This window comes from Phaseolus vulgaris, chromosome 3 (assembly GCF_000499845.2).
Source record: "Phaseolus vulgaris cultivar G19833 chromosome 3, P. vulgaris v2.0, whole genome shotgun sequence".
Classification (NCBI taxonomy): Eukaryota; Viridiplantae; Streptophyta; class Magnoliopsida; order Fabales; family Fabaceae; genus Phaseolus; species Phaseolus vulgaris.
The window spans coordinates 16,123,633-16,139,923 of NC_023757.2; the positions used below are offsets into that span (position 1 = coordinate 16,123,633).

At 41.4% G+C, this 16,291-nt stretch overlaps 2 protein-coding genes across 2 annotated transcripts; both read left to right on the forward strand.

Annotated features, from left to right (window-relative positions):
* The first annotated feature begins 6,175 nt into the window (after window positions 1–6,175).
* Window positions 6,176–7,288, forward strand: LOC137839215 (uncharacterized). The gene is made up of 2 exons (XM_068648340.1): window positions 6,176–6,874; window positions 7,145–7,288. Exons 1-2 carry the CDS (start codon window positions 6,176–6,178, stop codon window positions 7,286–7,288), a joined length of 843 nt encoding a protein of 280 aa, XP_068504441.1.
* Window positions 7,289–15,269: 7,981 nt separating this feature from the next.
* LOC137839216 (uncharacterized) lies at window positions 15,270–15,698 on the forward strand. Its single transcript, XM_068648341.1, has one exon. It carries the CDS (start codon window positions 15,270–15,272, stop codon window positions 15,696–15,698), a length of 429 nt encoding a protein of 142 aa, XP_068504442.1.
* The last annotated feature ends 593 nt before the right edge of the window (window positions 15,699–16,291 follow it).

Sequence of the window (16,291 nt, forward strand, 5' to 3'; positions counted from 1 at the left end):
GGCTTTTCAAATATTTAAGATATTCATGATCACTATGTATCACAAACTCTTTGGGAAAAAGATAGTGTTGCCAAGTAAACAAAGCCCTAACAAGTGCATATAATTCCTTATCATAGGTGGAATAATTGAGATGACTTCCCTTCAATTTCTCACTAAAATAGGCTATGGGGTGGCCCTCTTGAAGGAGAACAGCCCCAATACCTATGCTTCAAGCATCACACTCAATCTCAAATGTCTTAGTGAAATTAGGAAGGGCCAAGATGGGAGCATTAGTCAATTTTTCTTTCAAAGTGTCAAAAGCATTTTGTTGTGCTTCTCCCCAATGAAAGACCACATCCTTTTTCACTATGTCATTGAGTGGTGCGGCAATGGTACCAAAGTTTGGGACAAATCTTCTATAGAAAGAAGCTAGTCCATGAAAACTTCGGACCTCATTTAAAGATTTCGGTGTAGGCCAATTTTGAATGGCCACCACCTTTGTTTTGTCCACATGGACCCCTTTACAACTCACAACAAACCCTAGGAATTCTATATGATCAAGAGCAAACATACATTTAGCAAGGTTAGCATACAAATGTTCTTTCCTAAGGGTCTCTAAAACTTGCCTAACATGCAACCTATGGTCATTCAAAGATAAGCTATAAATGAGAATGTCATCAAAGTAAACAACAACAAACTTACCAATGAAAGGTCTAAGAACATGATGCATGAGGCACATGAAAGTACTTGGTGCATTAGTTAGGCCAAAAGGCATGACTAACCACTCATATAAACCAAAGTTGGTCTTAAAAGCCGTCTTCCATTCATCACCCGGTTTGATACGGATTTGATTGTAGCCGCTTTTAAGATCAATCTTTGAAAAGATTTTTGAACCATGTAATTCATCCAACAAATCATCTAGTCTAGGTATGGGATGCCTATACTTAATTGTTATGTTATTGATGGCCCTACAATCCGAACACATTTGCCATGTGCCATCCTTTTTAGGCACTAAGATGATAGGCATAGCACAAGGACTCATGCTATCTTGCACCCACCCTTTCTCAATCAAAGCCTCAACTTGTTGGCGAATTTCCTTGGTTTCACTTGGATTGGTCCTATATGCTGGACGGTTTGGTAAAGAAGAGCCCGATATCAAATCAATTTGGTGCTCAATCCCTCTCAAAGGTGGAAGTCCATTTGGAGGATCTTGAAACACATCTTGGAACTCTTCTACCAAATTTTCCAAGCAATGAGGACTATCAACAAGTGATTCTACTCTAAGAGTTCTAGGGATGGCTAAGAAAAGAGGATGATGAGCCACTATTTCCCTTTCAATGTAACGCCTAGACACAAGGAGTGTAGGCTTAGAACTCTTATCTTTTTTATCTTTTTTATCTTTTTCACTCTCCCTCTTTTTCTTCATGATAACTTGGTCCTCATGGACTTCTCTTGGGGAGAGAGATTTTAAAGTAACCTTGTGACCATGGAATTCAAAAGATAGTTTGTTGGTAAAGCCATCATGTAAAACGTTTCTATCAAATTGCCAAGGCCTTCCCAAAAGAACACGAGTGGCTTCCATGGGCACAACATCACATAATACCCCATCTTTGTATTTTCCAATGGAGAAATGGATGAGGACTTGTTTATTGACAATTATTTCTCCTACTTCACTAAGCCATTGTAATTTGTAGGGCTTTGTATGAGAGATAGTAGGCAATCCAAGCTTATCTACTACTCTTGTACTAGCCACATTTGCACAACTACCCCCATCCACTATCAAGGAACAAATGTTGTTTTGAATAAGACATCTTGTATGGAAAATATTTTCCCTTTGACTTTCATCAAAAGGTTGTGAAACTTGTCCAAGAAGTCTTCTCACAACTAACAAGTTCCCTTCAAGTGGACATTCGCTCTCTTCCTCACTAGATGCATGAGAATGCAATGAATGTTTAGGAGAATCCGAATCATGCTCACTAACTACAATGCCCTCATGCATGTACATACTTCGTTTGGAAGGACAATTTGCAGCTATATGACCATAACCCATACATTTAAAGCATTTAGTATTGGATGTTCTAGTGGGAGACTTAGGTCTAGAAGTAGATGGCTTAGTTTCCTTGGGTTTGAAAGAAGAATCTTTGGAAGGATGTTTAGAAAAAGAATTTTTGTTTCTCCAAGACTTGGAGTAGTATCCATCATTGGAAGCATTTTTGAAAGAGTTTTTCTTAGCAAGTTGGGCTTCCACCTTCATTGCAAGATGAACTAAAGAGCCCAATGATGAATACTCTTGTAACTCAACAATGTCTTGAATATCTTTCCTAAGACCACTCACAAACCTAGCAATCATAGCTTCCTCACTTTCTTCTAATTCGATTTTAAGCACAAGCGTCTCAAGCTCCTTATAATATTCATCCACATTTAGCGTGCCTTGTTGAAACCGTTGGAGTCTCAACATGAGGTCTTTCCTAAAATGTGGGGGCACAAACCTAGCGCGCATATGATCCTTTAAAGAGTTCCAAGAGTCCACGGGAGGACCCTTGTTATAGATAATGTCCTTTACAATTCCATGCCACCATTTCATGGCATAATCACTAAACTCTAGGGTGGCTAGCTTAAGCTTATGCTCATCTTGGATCTCATGGATCTCAAATATTTGTTCACACTTAGCCTCCCAATCTAAATATACATTAGGATCACTAGAGCCATTAAAACAAGGTAGCTTGACCGAAGGAAGCCTTGACTTTGCATCATGATAGAAGCCATTGCCGTAGTGAGTTCTTTCCCCTTGGTGATGATGTCTTTGTCCATGGACTTGGGGTGGAGGTCTCCTTCTCCTATGCTCATCTTCACGGCCAAAATCATTGGAAGAAGCTCTTGTGGAAGGTCTATGATGCTCATCATGAATTGAAGGAGATGGTCTAGCTTGTTGCACCCTCCATCTTTTGCAATTTCTCCTCCAACTGTCTAATGGTTCTTTGAGCTTCATGTAATTCACCAAGGATTGAAGCTTTGGATGGAGAATTCTGCTTGTATGATGCATCACTTGAAAATCCAGCCATTTTGGAAATAAAAAACAGCAAACACACAAAAACAGCAAACAAGTTAAGAAACAAAAATTAACAAAAACAGTGAGTGTGGCCAGCAAGAATGCCGAAGTGAAAAGAGGCAGAAAAAGAGGTCACTCTCAAAGAAAATAATGTCCTTGCACCAATCTGATCTTGAGGTCTTGGAATCCTCAAATGAAAGATGTCAAAGCAAGCACACCAATCTCAAAAGCAACCACCACAAAACCAATGAAACAATAAAGACAAACAAGAAAAGGTATAAGCAAGGAAAGGTAATTGCAAAAGGAAAACTATATGTAAGACAAACTCAAAGAGTAAAGAATGAAAGAAAATCAAGAAAATAAAGAACTCAAAGAGAAAGTAGGCACACAAAAGAATACTTAAGGAAAAGCACTAGAGTAGATGAAGAAAAACAAAAATTTAGCTACTGGAAATTTTTTTTTTAATGCAAACTGTGCTTGATATTCACTGATTTAACTGGAAGGATGTAGAGCGAACTGGATTATGAAATTTAAACCACAGAAACTTCAAGATGTTAGCTAAATAATGGCACTGGAATAAATTAAAAAGAGTAAGCCAATTAATTGAGATAAAGTTTTTAAAATCGCTGCCAGATTACCGTATTCTTTTCGGCAGAATTGTACACTTTTTTTTATTTTATTTATCATTTTTTGTGTACTTTGAATTTTTGAATGATTCTTTTTTCTACTCTTTTCTAACACTTTGAATATCACAAATCCAGAATTTCAGAATTTTCCAGTGAGTAAATCAATTGCAATAAGGAAAAACAGTAAGCACTTTTTTCAGAAACAGAGGAATCCTAATAGGAATAAAAAAACAGAATTATGAACTAGCAAAGACATAATAGAAAATGATGTATTGGAACTTGTATAGGTCTAGAATACAAGTATGAACTCAATTCTAAAAAGAAAAATGCACAAAGGATCAATATAAATTCAGAAAAATTATATGACACTAAAGCAAGAAACAATCAAAAACAATAAAAGTACTACTAAAAGTAATGACAATTATGGAATAACATGACTAAGACAAAACTTGACATGATTCAAAAAGGAAAATACTCAAACATATGATAGGAAAAAGAATTAAAAACAGCAAGTAAACTCAAAATAAGCCTAAAACAGAAACTTAAATTGCAAGAAATTAAAAGAGCTCTTGAAATAAAGTGCTACACAACTCAACAATTAAACAAGAACACACCTAAACTCATGATACCACATGATGTGATTCCACTAGCACAATTAGAATGATTCTTGACATTCTTAGGAATCATCTTGAGTTGGTTAAGAGCTAGGCACTTTCTCATAGAAATGGATCAAGGTTCTATGAACAAGAACTCACCAAAACTAGTGCCAAAACACAAACTCATATAGAAGATCCAATTATTGTCAAATTGAACCGAACAAAAAGGCACAAAAGCTAAGCAAACTGAATTTGAATGCTGGAAATTAAATTGAACCGAACAAAAAGCTGGAAAATGAAGAAGAAAGATGAAGAACAGCAAAGCATGATGAAAGAACCGAAGCAACACAAAATTAAGCTGAAATTGCCGAACCAAAAACAACAAGGAACAAGCTAAGACATGGAATTAACAAAGAAGAAAGGAAGGAGAAGAGAATTGCTCATGAAGATGGATGAATGATGGATGATCTCGCCACTAGAAGTGTGGTTGCTCCTAGATGAGAGTGCTGCCGCCACTTGAGGACACCATGGATCCTTCAAGATAAGACTAGAGAAGAAGGCTCAAAAGCTCTCCAATGCTCACTCCAATTTGAGTATAGTTTCTTTAGATAAATTCCAATCTGAATTTTACAAAGAGAGCACCTCTATTTATAACCTAAGGTGCTGAAATGCAAGCAACACAAATTCAAAAATTCCCTCCTAAGAGACATCTAGAATCGGCGCCAAAACCCAAGCATGAGGAAGGTGTGACTCCTTCCTTCACTTTGACACCTCCTATTCTACTTCTACACCTATCTACTAACACACTCCCCCTAAAGCTCCTAACTAAAGACTAAAAGATGCTATAACAAAAGAGGTTTCTAATGTTTCCCTCTAAGCACCTTCAACTAAAGAAATTACAAAAAGAGAAAATAAATGTCCCCTAGCTCCTAAAGCTTTGAACATGCTTCTTGTAAGCCTTTGAGGTGGGCTTTGACCTCCATGGGCTTCATCCATTTGTGCCTCTACCTCTTCTTGATCTTGTTGATTGGCCTCCATGTTCTCTTGAGCTTGATCTCCATCATAAACTCTTGATACCACATGATGTGATTCCACTAGCACACTTTGAATGATTCTTGACATTCTTAGGAATCATCTTGAGTTGGATATGAGATAGGCACTTTAAGATAGAAATGGATCATTGTTCTATAATCAAGAACTCACCAAAACCCAAACTCATATGGAAGTTCCACATATTGTCAAATTGAACCGATTGAAATGCAAGGCAAATTAAATTCAAAATTCCCCCCAAAAACTAATGAAAGTGGCGCCAACTATGGTCATGAAGAAGGTGTGACCTTCTCTCTCACTTTGGCACCTCCCTAGTTATTCCTACACCTATCTACTAACGCACCCCCCCTAAGACTCCTAATCTAAAGACCTAAATATGCTTTAACAAAAGAGGTTTCTAATGTTTCCCTCTAAGCACCTTCAAACAAAGAAATTACAAAAAGAGAAAATAAACATCCATTAGCTCCTAAAGCTTTGAACATGCTTCTTGTAAGCCTTTGAGGTGGGCTTTGACCTCCATGGGCGTCCTCCACTTGAGCCTCAACCTCTTCTTGCTCTTGATGATTGGCCTCCATGTCCACTTGAGCTTGATCTCCATCACTACTCAATGCCCTGAAGAGAGAAAGTTATCTTATGCCATCTATATGCTTATTGAAGAAGCTGAGTTTTGGTGGATAGGCATGAAGCAAATGATGGAAGACAGAAGAAAAGATGCCACTTGGGAGAACTTCAAAGTAAGATTCCTAGAGGAGTATTTTCCTGATAGTGTCAGATATGCAAAAGAAATTGAATTCAAGTAGCTGGAACAAGGAAATCTTTCGGTCACTGAATATGCTACTAGGTTCAAACACCTAGCTAGATTCTACACCTAGACCATGACTGAGGCTTGGAGATGTAGAAAATTTGAGTTTGGGTTGAAGCAAGAGCTTAAAGAAGTGGTGATTCCTATGTCTATTAGAGATTTCCCCGCTCTAGTGGAGAAAGCAAAAGTAGTGGAGAGTTTGAAAAGTAGTAGCAGACTTGTTAAGCCTCAAGTGGGAGGACCTTCTAGAAGCACACCTAAATATGAAGATAAAAAGAAGCCTTATTCCAAACCTCAATCTTATAGCAGTGGAAGACCCAGTTCTCAATCACCACCTAGTTTCAAATGTTTTAGATGCGGTGGGCCACATGTTGTTAGATTTTACCCTGATCCAGTGTCAAACGTGACATGTGATAGATGTCACAGGTATGACCATGCAACAAAAGACTGTCGTGTCCAATTGGGAGCTCCAAATTCTGGCGGAGTGCAGGAAGTACAACAAAATAGTAATAAAAAACCAAAAGTTGCTGGTAGAGTTTTTGCTATTAGTGGAGCTAAAGCTTCGCAGTCCGATAGCCTTGTTAGAGGTATTTGTTCTATCCTTGGAACACAATCATCTGTATTGTTTGATTCTGGGGCAACCCATTCTTTTATATCTTTTAATTGTGCTAAGAAACTTAAGTTGCTAGTCCGAGAGTTAGAATTTGAGTTGGTGGTATCTACACCAACAGAAGGGATTATAGTAACTTCTTCCATGAGTGCTGAGTGTCCAGTAATTATAGATGGGCAGAGATACAAGATCAACATGATTTGTATACCTCTAAAAGATTTGGAGGTTATATTGGGAATGAATTGGTTGTCTGCTAATCATATCCTTATAGATTGTGATCGAAAGAAGTTAATTTTCCCTGGATTAGAAGGAATGCAGGTTATCTCAGCTCATCAGTTTGAAAGAGAGATACAAGAAGGTGCAAAATGTTTTATGTTCTTGGCTTGTTCTATAGTTACTGATAAAGTACAAAAAGATATGTTTGTAGTTCAGGAGTTTATGGATGTATTTCCTGATGAGATTCCTGGACTTCCACCAAAGAGAGAGATAGAGTTTGCAATTGACTTGATTCCTAGAGCAGGCCCTGTGTCAATTTCTCCATATCGAATGGAACCAGCAGAGTTAAGAAACAACTAGAAGACTTATTGGAGAAGTAATTCATTCGACCTAGTGTTTCTCCATGGGGAGCTCCAGTGTTATTAGTGAAGAAGAAAGATGGTTTGTCACGTCTATGCATAGATTACAGATAATTAAACAAGTTAACAATAAAGAATAAATATCTTCTTCCTAAAATTGATGATCTGATGGATAAGTTGCATGGGGCAGTTGTCTTTTCTAAGATAGATCCGCGCTCAGGTTATTACCAAATTTTAGTGAAAGCGGAAGATGTTCAGAAGACTACTTTTAGGTCAAGGTATGGTTACTATGAATTTCTGGTTATGCCATTTGGTGTGACCAATGCTCCAGCTATCTTCATGGATTATATGAATCGGATATTCAGACCTTTTCTTGATAAGTTTGTGGTAGTGTTCATAGATGGCATCTTGATCCATTATCGTACAAGGGAAGAACATGCAGAACATCTTAGAACTGTCCTGAACATTTTGAGAGAAAAGCAGTTATATGCTAAACTTTCAAAATGTGACTTCTGGATGTTAGAAATACATTTTTTAGGACATGTCATCTCTGCACAGGTAATATCAGTAGATCCTTCTAAAGTGGAGGTTGTACTTCAGTGGGAACGTCCTAAAACAGTTACAGAAATTAGAAGCTTTGTCGGGTTAGCAGGATATTACAGGAGATTTATAGAAGGCTTTTCTAAAATAGTGGCTCCTTTGACCCAATTGACTAGAAATTATCATCCTTTTGCTTGGACTGAACAATGTGTGAGAAGCTTTGAAGAGTTGAAAAGAATGTTGACTAATGCTCCTGTATTGACAATCCCTGATTCCAATCAGTCTTTTGAAGTTTTCTGTGATGTTTCCTATCAGAGATTGAGTTGTGTTCTAATGCAGAATAAGAAAGTTGTTGCCTACGCTTCTCGTCAGTTAAAGGTGCATGAAAGAAACTATCCAACTCATGATCTAGAATTGGCAGCAGTTGTCTTTGCTTTAAAAATATGGAGACATTTTCTTTATGGAGTTAGTTTTGATGTGTTTAGTGATCATAAAAACTTGAGGTATTTGTTTGATCAGAAGGAGCTTTAATACGAGGCAGAGGAGGTGGAGAAAATTTTTAAAGAACTATGATTTTCAGCTAATATACCATCCTGGAAAGGCAAATGTTGTTGCAGATGCGTTGAGTCGTAAAAAGATACAAATGTCGTCGCTTATGACTAGAGAGTTAGCATAGATTGAAGATTTCAGGAGTATGAATTTGGATGTTTCCATGTCTTCAAATTGCATTAGTTGTAATACACTTGTTATAACTAACGAATTTCTGGAGAAGGTGAAGGAGAAGCAGTTGGAAGATTCAAAATTGAAGAACTTCATGGGCTTATTAAATACTGACAAAGCTAAAGACTTCTCTTTAGGAGTGGATGGTATTTTTGAGATTTAGAAATAGAATATGCATACCAGAGGATAATGAACTAAAGCAAACAGTGTTATCTGAAGGTCATAAAAGCAAACTCGGTTTACATCCAGGAATGACCAAGATGTATCAAGATTTCAAGAAGTCTTATTGGTGGCATGGCATGAAGAATGATGTAGCTAAGTTTGTAGCAGCTTGTTTGACTTGTCAGAAATCAAAGATTGAACATCAACAACCTGGAGGCATGTTAACTCAGTTAGACATTCCAGTGTGGAAGTGGGATAGTATCTCAATGGATTTTGTTACCCACTTACCACGTACTTTGCGGAAGCATGACTCTATTTGGGTCATAGTGGACAGGCTGACAAAGACAACACACTTTCTACCTATAGACTTGAGAACCTCTATGCAGAAGTTTGCCCAGATTTTCATAGATGAAATAATCATATTGCATGGTGTACCCTCCAACATAGTTTCAGATAGAGATCCCAGATTCTGGAACACACTTCAAGAAGCCTTGGGGACTAAACTCAAACTTAGTTCAACATATCATCCTCAGACTGATGGACAATCAGAGAGAACTATCCAGTCCTTAGAGGAATTGCTTAGGACTTGTGTATTAGATCATTTGGGCAGTTGGGATGAAATTCTACCTTTTATGGAGTTCACTTACAATAACAATTACCAAGCTAGCATAAGAATGACTCCTTTCGAGGCATTGTATGGAAGAAAGTGTAGGACACCTCTGTGTTGGTTTCAGGATGGTGAGAGTGTGTTAATTGGACCAGAATTAATACAACAAACCAACGAGAAAGTCAAAATGATTCAAGAAAGATTGAAAACATCTCTCAACAGGCAAAAATCTTATGCAAATCAAAGAAGAAGACCTTTAGAATTCTCTGCGGGTGATCATGCCTTTTTGAGAGTTACACCGTTCACTGGTGTAGGAAGAGCACTCAAACCCAAGAAATTGACTCCTAAGTTCATAGGACCTTATCAAATTCTCAGGAGAATACGCCCTGTGGCATATGAAATTGCTTTGCCTCCTCCTTTAGCTAACATTCACAATATTTTCCATGTATCCCAGCTAAGAAAGTACGTACCTGATCCCAGTCGCATTCTAGAGTCTGATTCAATCTAGGTGAAAGAAAATTTGTCGTTTGAAGTGAAGCCAATAAGAATTTTAGATTCACAAGTGAAACAACTTCGTGGAAGAAGTATTCCCATGGTGAAAGTTTTGTGGATCTCATATCTGGAGACTCCACTTGGGAAATTGAAGAGGAGATACGAGCATCATACCCTAGTCTCTTTATTGGTAAGTTCATTTTCGAGGACGAAAATTTTTGTAGTTGGAGATAATGTAAGAGCACTTTTTTTTAAAAACAAAACAGCAACCCCCTGCACCTGCACGCATATTTTTCTTTTCTTCCTTATCTCCATTTCTCTCTCTCTCTCTCCATATTCTCTTCTCTGCCTCTCTCTTAATTTTCTCTCCCAATCTTCATCTATTTTAGAATCTGATCGGACCACGTTGTAGCTGGCGAGTTAAGGAACATTTCTACCCGATCAAATTTTCAAACAGAGTAAGTTCATTTTTACTCTAAATATCCTTTATTCTCTGTTTTTCCTTAGGATTTAGTCATCAATCTTGATGAGGCCAGTTGAGAAGTTTAATGCTCTCAACTTATTCTATTATATACTAAATTTTTGTTCTGTTTGGATAACTTGCATTAGACCCGTAAATCTTGAAGCTTATCCAGACTGTGGGGAATAAAATTCTAGAAGTTGCTTGGAAAGCAAGCAATTGAGGTAAGGGAAGCTAAATTTAATTTTTAATAACACCCTAGGATAGAAGATCTGAATGCGGAAGGGACGTGGTCCCAATATTCAATTTCTCTTGCAGGGATATTGTGTGTTTATGTATATTGGGTTGTTTGTTTATATATTATTTAAATTTATGGAAATATTCGGTTTTGATGATTTAGTATTAAAGTGTTATTTTTTTTAGGTTAAATAGACTTTTGAATATTTTGGATCACTTTTTGAATGATATTGTATGATAGAATGGTATGGAATGGAATTCATACATTTGGAATAATGTATGGACTGAGCTTTGTTGTGTATTAAGTATTGATGCCTATGTGGTAACAGAGATCTCCGAGCTTAACTGATGATCTAAGTCACATACACTAAGATTTCAGGTGGTGAGAAGTTGATGGGAGAGTTCATGCACACCGTGACATATGAGATGCACGGCTTGGGTTGTATTGAACTTACCCTGATCCTTTCTGTTGGATTCGCTGGTAATCTTTGGATCAGGTGTTAGTCTCTGGTAGGACTTACTTAATACGGGTCTTCCGGAAGACGTTGTTTGTTGAATATTCTGAATGTGTAGATCCATGTGAGATCTCTGTGATCGTTTTATTGTTGAGATTTGAAGAAGATTGAATAATTTGAGAATAATTCTATTTTCACTAGCTTACCCTTGCTTTTCTTGTTATGTTTGAACTGCGATGACTGTACTACGTACACGAGCAGATGATCTTACAGGTGTTTGAGGATCTAAAGAGCTTTAGGGTGTTGATTTTGAAACTTAAATTGTAAATATTTGTATTTCTATGTGTCCTAATCATGTATTAGAAATGTTTTGAAAAACTTTATGCTTGTATAGAAATATGTAGAACCTGTATTGTAATAGTTAGATGTTCTTTTCCGGGGTGTTACACTTATAACTAAAACTAAGAATGAAAAACTAAGAATGAAAGAATATATGCATTTTTTTTAGTGACGTGCTAATTGGGGAGCCGCAATATAATAATACTCATGTCTGGGCACTCACTACTTATAAAATTACTTAAATATCTTATAGGTAATTAGATTTATTTTTTAATTAGAATTTTATATTAATAATTATTAAGGTTTTTTAATAAATTTGTTCTTTTACTGGATTTAAAATTAAAGGTGGTTAATGGCTGAACGTTAAAGAAATATCACTTGATCCTGCCGACAACTCGAGCGTGGAGGAATCGCTTACACGACTGTGTTATCTGCAATATCACCCTCAGAACCTTCTCTAGGATCTCCAAACGCGACCTGCAAAACACACAGACGGCGCCTCTAGCGGCCGTTTGCACTCCGACGATCAAGTTAGGTCACAAAACCACCAATAATCAAAACTGTGTAGTAATGTGTGTAAAAAACAGTGTGTGTGTATTTCTCTCTGATTCTCCTTTTATCCCTCCTCCTGTATCTGCGCCTAACAGAATTCCGTTATGCCTCTCTGGCATGTGTCAGGATCCTGTTGCGCTTTTCTGTGGCAACGTACCTCCAGAATCTGTAAAACGTGAGTGTCTGCGCGTGTCTGCGCTTGTCTGTATCTTCAACGGTACGGAGTGCACCTTTGTCTGGACCGCGCCCCTCTCAGATGATGACACGTGGAGGCATGCAGCTAACCACACACGTGCCACTACTTGAGGGGCTCTAGCGCTTCTCTCTGTGTGCCTAAGTTATTCCCTTGCGGAGTAACTTAGCGCATTCCTTTTATCTCGGTAAATCGCATACTCTCAGGAGAACGCCAGGTGTGGCTGGTCTAGGCACACTCACCAAGCATTGCTCTCTGGCGTTGACGATTTCCCCTTCACGATGTCATGCACGTAATGGGTTGAGGGAGTAACCAATCACTGACCGGTTTGCTAGCTCCCTCAGGCCACTCTCATGCACGATTCTCTGAGATGTGTTCATGCGAGGTCCGTGCGTAACGCTCTCGCTGGGAACCTCAGTCCCAGCTTAACTGCGTGTAACATGAAACCCCAATGACCATGCACTCGATGACTGATCGGTGCCCTATTTGCTTCTCGCGTTCTCCCCCAGGTGTTCATCTTGGAACTGATCTGTCGGTGACCGCTTGGTTACTGACCACCGATCACCGTTCTGGGTGATCTGTCCCCTGACTTCTCTGCCGACTGATCTGTCGGTGGCCACTTGGCTACTAACCACCGATCACCGTTCTAGGTGATCTGCTCCCTGATCTCTCTGTCACCCGGTCCACGTGTCACCCCACGAGTGGCCCATGTGATCATCTTCTGCTGACGTCATCAACTACCGATGACCGACCGGATCACAAGCCCCTCAGTCTCGAGCTGTGAACTCGTTCTCAGCGAAGAGACTAAGTGATCGTGCCCTCGGTCCACGTGGCAAGTGGGGCCACATCACGTGCTGCCCTTTAACGTTACGACTACCTCCCTTAATCTCGCGACACGTGGGCGCATCAACGGTCAGCGTGGAGTGTCGCTAGCGCTTCCCCTCTTTTCAAATAGGCGCGCGCCTTTACTGTTTCTTCATCCTCTTCAATCAACTCCCAGACTCTCTGCGAATCCCCTCTCTGCGCTTCCACCTTTCTTCCAGCTTTCTACCTTCAGAACTTTCGCGATCATTCAAAGGTATGATTTTTCTTCTTTCTTGGTCCATTCAGGTTCTTTTCATCGATTGCATTCGTCCTTTCATCATCATGCATCCATCTTCTCCGTTTTCCCTCTTCTCGACCCACGCTAGGGTTTTCGCATTCTTCACTCCGCTCTCTGCTTCTCCCTCTTCCTCTTCCCACCTGGACCTTTCTTTCTCCTTCCCTTCTCTGTTTTTCACCGAACTATTCATCATTCCCTCACCTTCCATTCATTCTGACTTTTCACTTTTCCTCCACTGCAGCTATCTATCAATGGCTCGCTTGAAACAAACCGCTCGAATCATTGCCTCGTCTTCTGGTGCACAGCCTTCCGCAAGTGCTCCAGCTCCACCACCACCTGTTGCAACCTCCTACCACGACAATGCCAGGGTCTATGACTGGGCTCCCCTGGCGTTGCTCGCCGAAACCTCTACCTTATTGCCGCAGGGGCACCTAAAATCCCTCCTGAGCAGCGACCCGGATGAGCCCTCTTGCGCCATCGATCGGGAAAATGACTTCAACATCCGCGTCTGCATTCCTCCTCGGGGGATGCCCATCTGCGCGGACGATAGGGCCACAAATGGGGTGCCCTTCACCTTCATCTACTCTGCCATCTTCAAGAGGTTGAAGTTGCGCCTGCCCTTCACCTTTTTAGAGAAGGAGCTGATGATGGAGCTGAACGTCGCACCCTGCCAACTCCATCCAAATGCCTGGGCTTTCATCCGGGCATTTGAGATTCTCTGAAATTACTTCGGGCTTAACGCCTCCGTGGACGTGTTTCTCTATTTCTTCGAAGCGAAGAACCCTGGGGACAGGTCCTGGGTTAGTCTGAATGGGGTTGCTGGACGGGTGCTCTTGGGCCTGTATCAGCAATCCTTCAAAGATTGGAAAGGCAGGTTCTACACGATATCTGCCACCCCACAAAGTCCAACATTGCTCGAGGGGTACCCCCTCTACTGGGTTCCTAGGGTCGAGTTCAAGAAACCCCGGGATCTCGAAGCCATGGCCCCCCACGAGCGCGAGCTATATGGGCTGTTCCTGGGGGCCAAGTACAACTCTGCCCTTCTCATCAAACATGAGTTTGATGTGTTGGCCTTGAAAAAATACATAGGTAGGCTCTTCTTCTTTCACCTCTTAAGATACTTGCACATTCTCATGCATGCTCGCACACGTTTTGACTCACTTGCATAACTATGCCATCTAACTCTTCTTTTTCCCTTCGATGTAGATACGATGTCAGGGAAGGAAAGGAGGAAAGCTTTGCTAGAGCTTGCCAGACTCCAGGGGGCCAAAGGGACTGGCTCCTCTTCTTCCACCACCGAGCCTATCGCAGCCCCTCCTCTCTCGGTCGCGCCAGCTGAAGGCCCCGAGCCAGGAAGGAAAAGAAGGAAGCTAGTGAAGGCCTTTCCTTCATCTGCTGCTGCTGCTGCTGCCGCTGCTCCTGCCCCTTCAACTGAAGAGGAGAGCTCTGGCTCTCCTCTCGTTCACCGCAAGAGGAAGCTTCCAGCTGTTGGGGGGGCCTCATCTCTTCAGCCTGGGGAGATTGAGGTAGTGGAGGTAGAGGAAGGTTCACCCTCGCCCCCCTCTATTCAACCTGCCCCAGTGCCTACGTGCTTTCCCTCTCCCTAACAACTGCCATCCCCAACTCCCCGATCGCCTTCTCCTTCCCCAGCAGGCCAACCACTTGGTCAATCCACTCCACCTGCTGGGGGCGATTCTGCTCGCTCGGGGGATCTCCCGGGACCTTTCGTGTCGCCACCACCACTGCCAACCTCCGCCGCCACCGCTGAAGGTGGGGGGGCCAGCTCTCGACCAAGCGGCTCTGGAGCAACCAATGAGAACTTCAGCCGAGTCATCGCTCTGGTTCGACAGCTCATTCGCAGCCGGGAGCTCATCGAGTGGAACGGGGAGGAGGTGGACATGCACCCGGCGAAGCAGATAGTGCTTTCCATGGAGTTCTCCACCCAGCACCGCAAGCAGCTAACCATGGAGAAAAGGATCAAGGAGCTTGAGCATGACAAGGAGTCACTGCAAAGTGACTTTGAGGCTGCCCAAGGATCCGTAGAGCTGATGAGGGGTATGGTGGAGAAAGCCAGGGGAGAGTACCTAGCGTAGGTCCAAGAGACCATCAAGACTGAGATCTTGATGGGGCAAGCCATCAATGCCTTGGACTGCGAGCTGCGGGGCAAGGTGACCCACCTGGAGGCCGAGACTTCCTCCTTACGCAAACTGAACTCACAACTGGCGGGGGATCTCGAGTCTGCCAGGGAAACGGCCACTACAAGGGAGAAGAAGCTTGAGGAGGTGGTGAGCAAGCTGTCTGAGGCAAAGGGCCAATTGGAAGAAGCTGCTTCTTCCATTGCTTCCCTTACTGCCGAGAAGAATGCTGCAGAGGCCTCCAAGCAAAAGCTCGAAGTGGAGAAAGCTGACCTTATGGGCGTGGGCGCTGAAGCCCTGGCCGATGGGTTCGAGCTGGCCCTCGAGCAGATCAAATGCGTTCTTCCGGATCTAGACCTCTCCCAGTTCAGCATCTATCACGAAGTGGTAGATGGAAAACTCATCCCTCCTCCTTGAGCTCTTCCTCTTTTTGTAATTTTACACCTTTGCACCATTTATTGCACTTGGAACTTGTATAAACTTTGTTGCGTAATATATATTAGTTTCAGCCGCATACCCTTCTCTTCGCATACGACTAACTGTTAACTAACTTAGGTTTAGCGCGATCTTTCACTCTTTGATCTTGGCCTCTACTTGATCGCGACTAGCTACTCCCTTAGCTTTGTATTTAACGGTTCTTGTGCATAGCTTTGTACTGGACGACTGACTAAGCGTAATCTGTCTGCCTCAGCTCGTTGTGTAAGAATTTGTTTGGAAAAGTTTCCTCCGTCAAGGCAAGACTGATCGGTCATCGTTCTTCAGGCAGCGTACCCACCAACAACTCATCAGTCATCGTTCTTCGGGCAGCGTACCCACCGACAACTCATCAGTCATCGTTCTTCATACTTCACCTTGCTTCTTTGTCGCTCTAGCGCCAAGTGCATAGAGGACATCGATCATCAGAGGTGATACCTTGTTTGGCGAAATTTGCTCAACTGCGTGGACTCAGCAATACTGGAACTTGACCCTCCATGTACCGCTTTTAACTCGAGCAAATTGTTTAACCTTAT

Coding starts and splice junctions, on each gene's coding strand:
- LOC137839216 (XM_068648341.1), top strand. CDS start 15,270: ATGGGGCAAGCCATCAATGCCTTGGACTGCGAGCTGCGGGGCAAGGTG.
- LOC137839215 (XM_068648340.1), top strand. CDS start 6,176: ATGACTGAGGCTTGGAGATGTAGAAAATTTGAGTTTGGGTTGAAGCAA. Junction 6,875..7,144: donor CCATGAGTGCTGAGTGTCCA/GTAATTATAGAT, acceptor TTTGTAGTTCAG/GAGTTTATGGATGTATTTCC.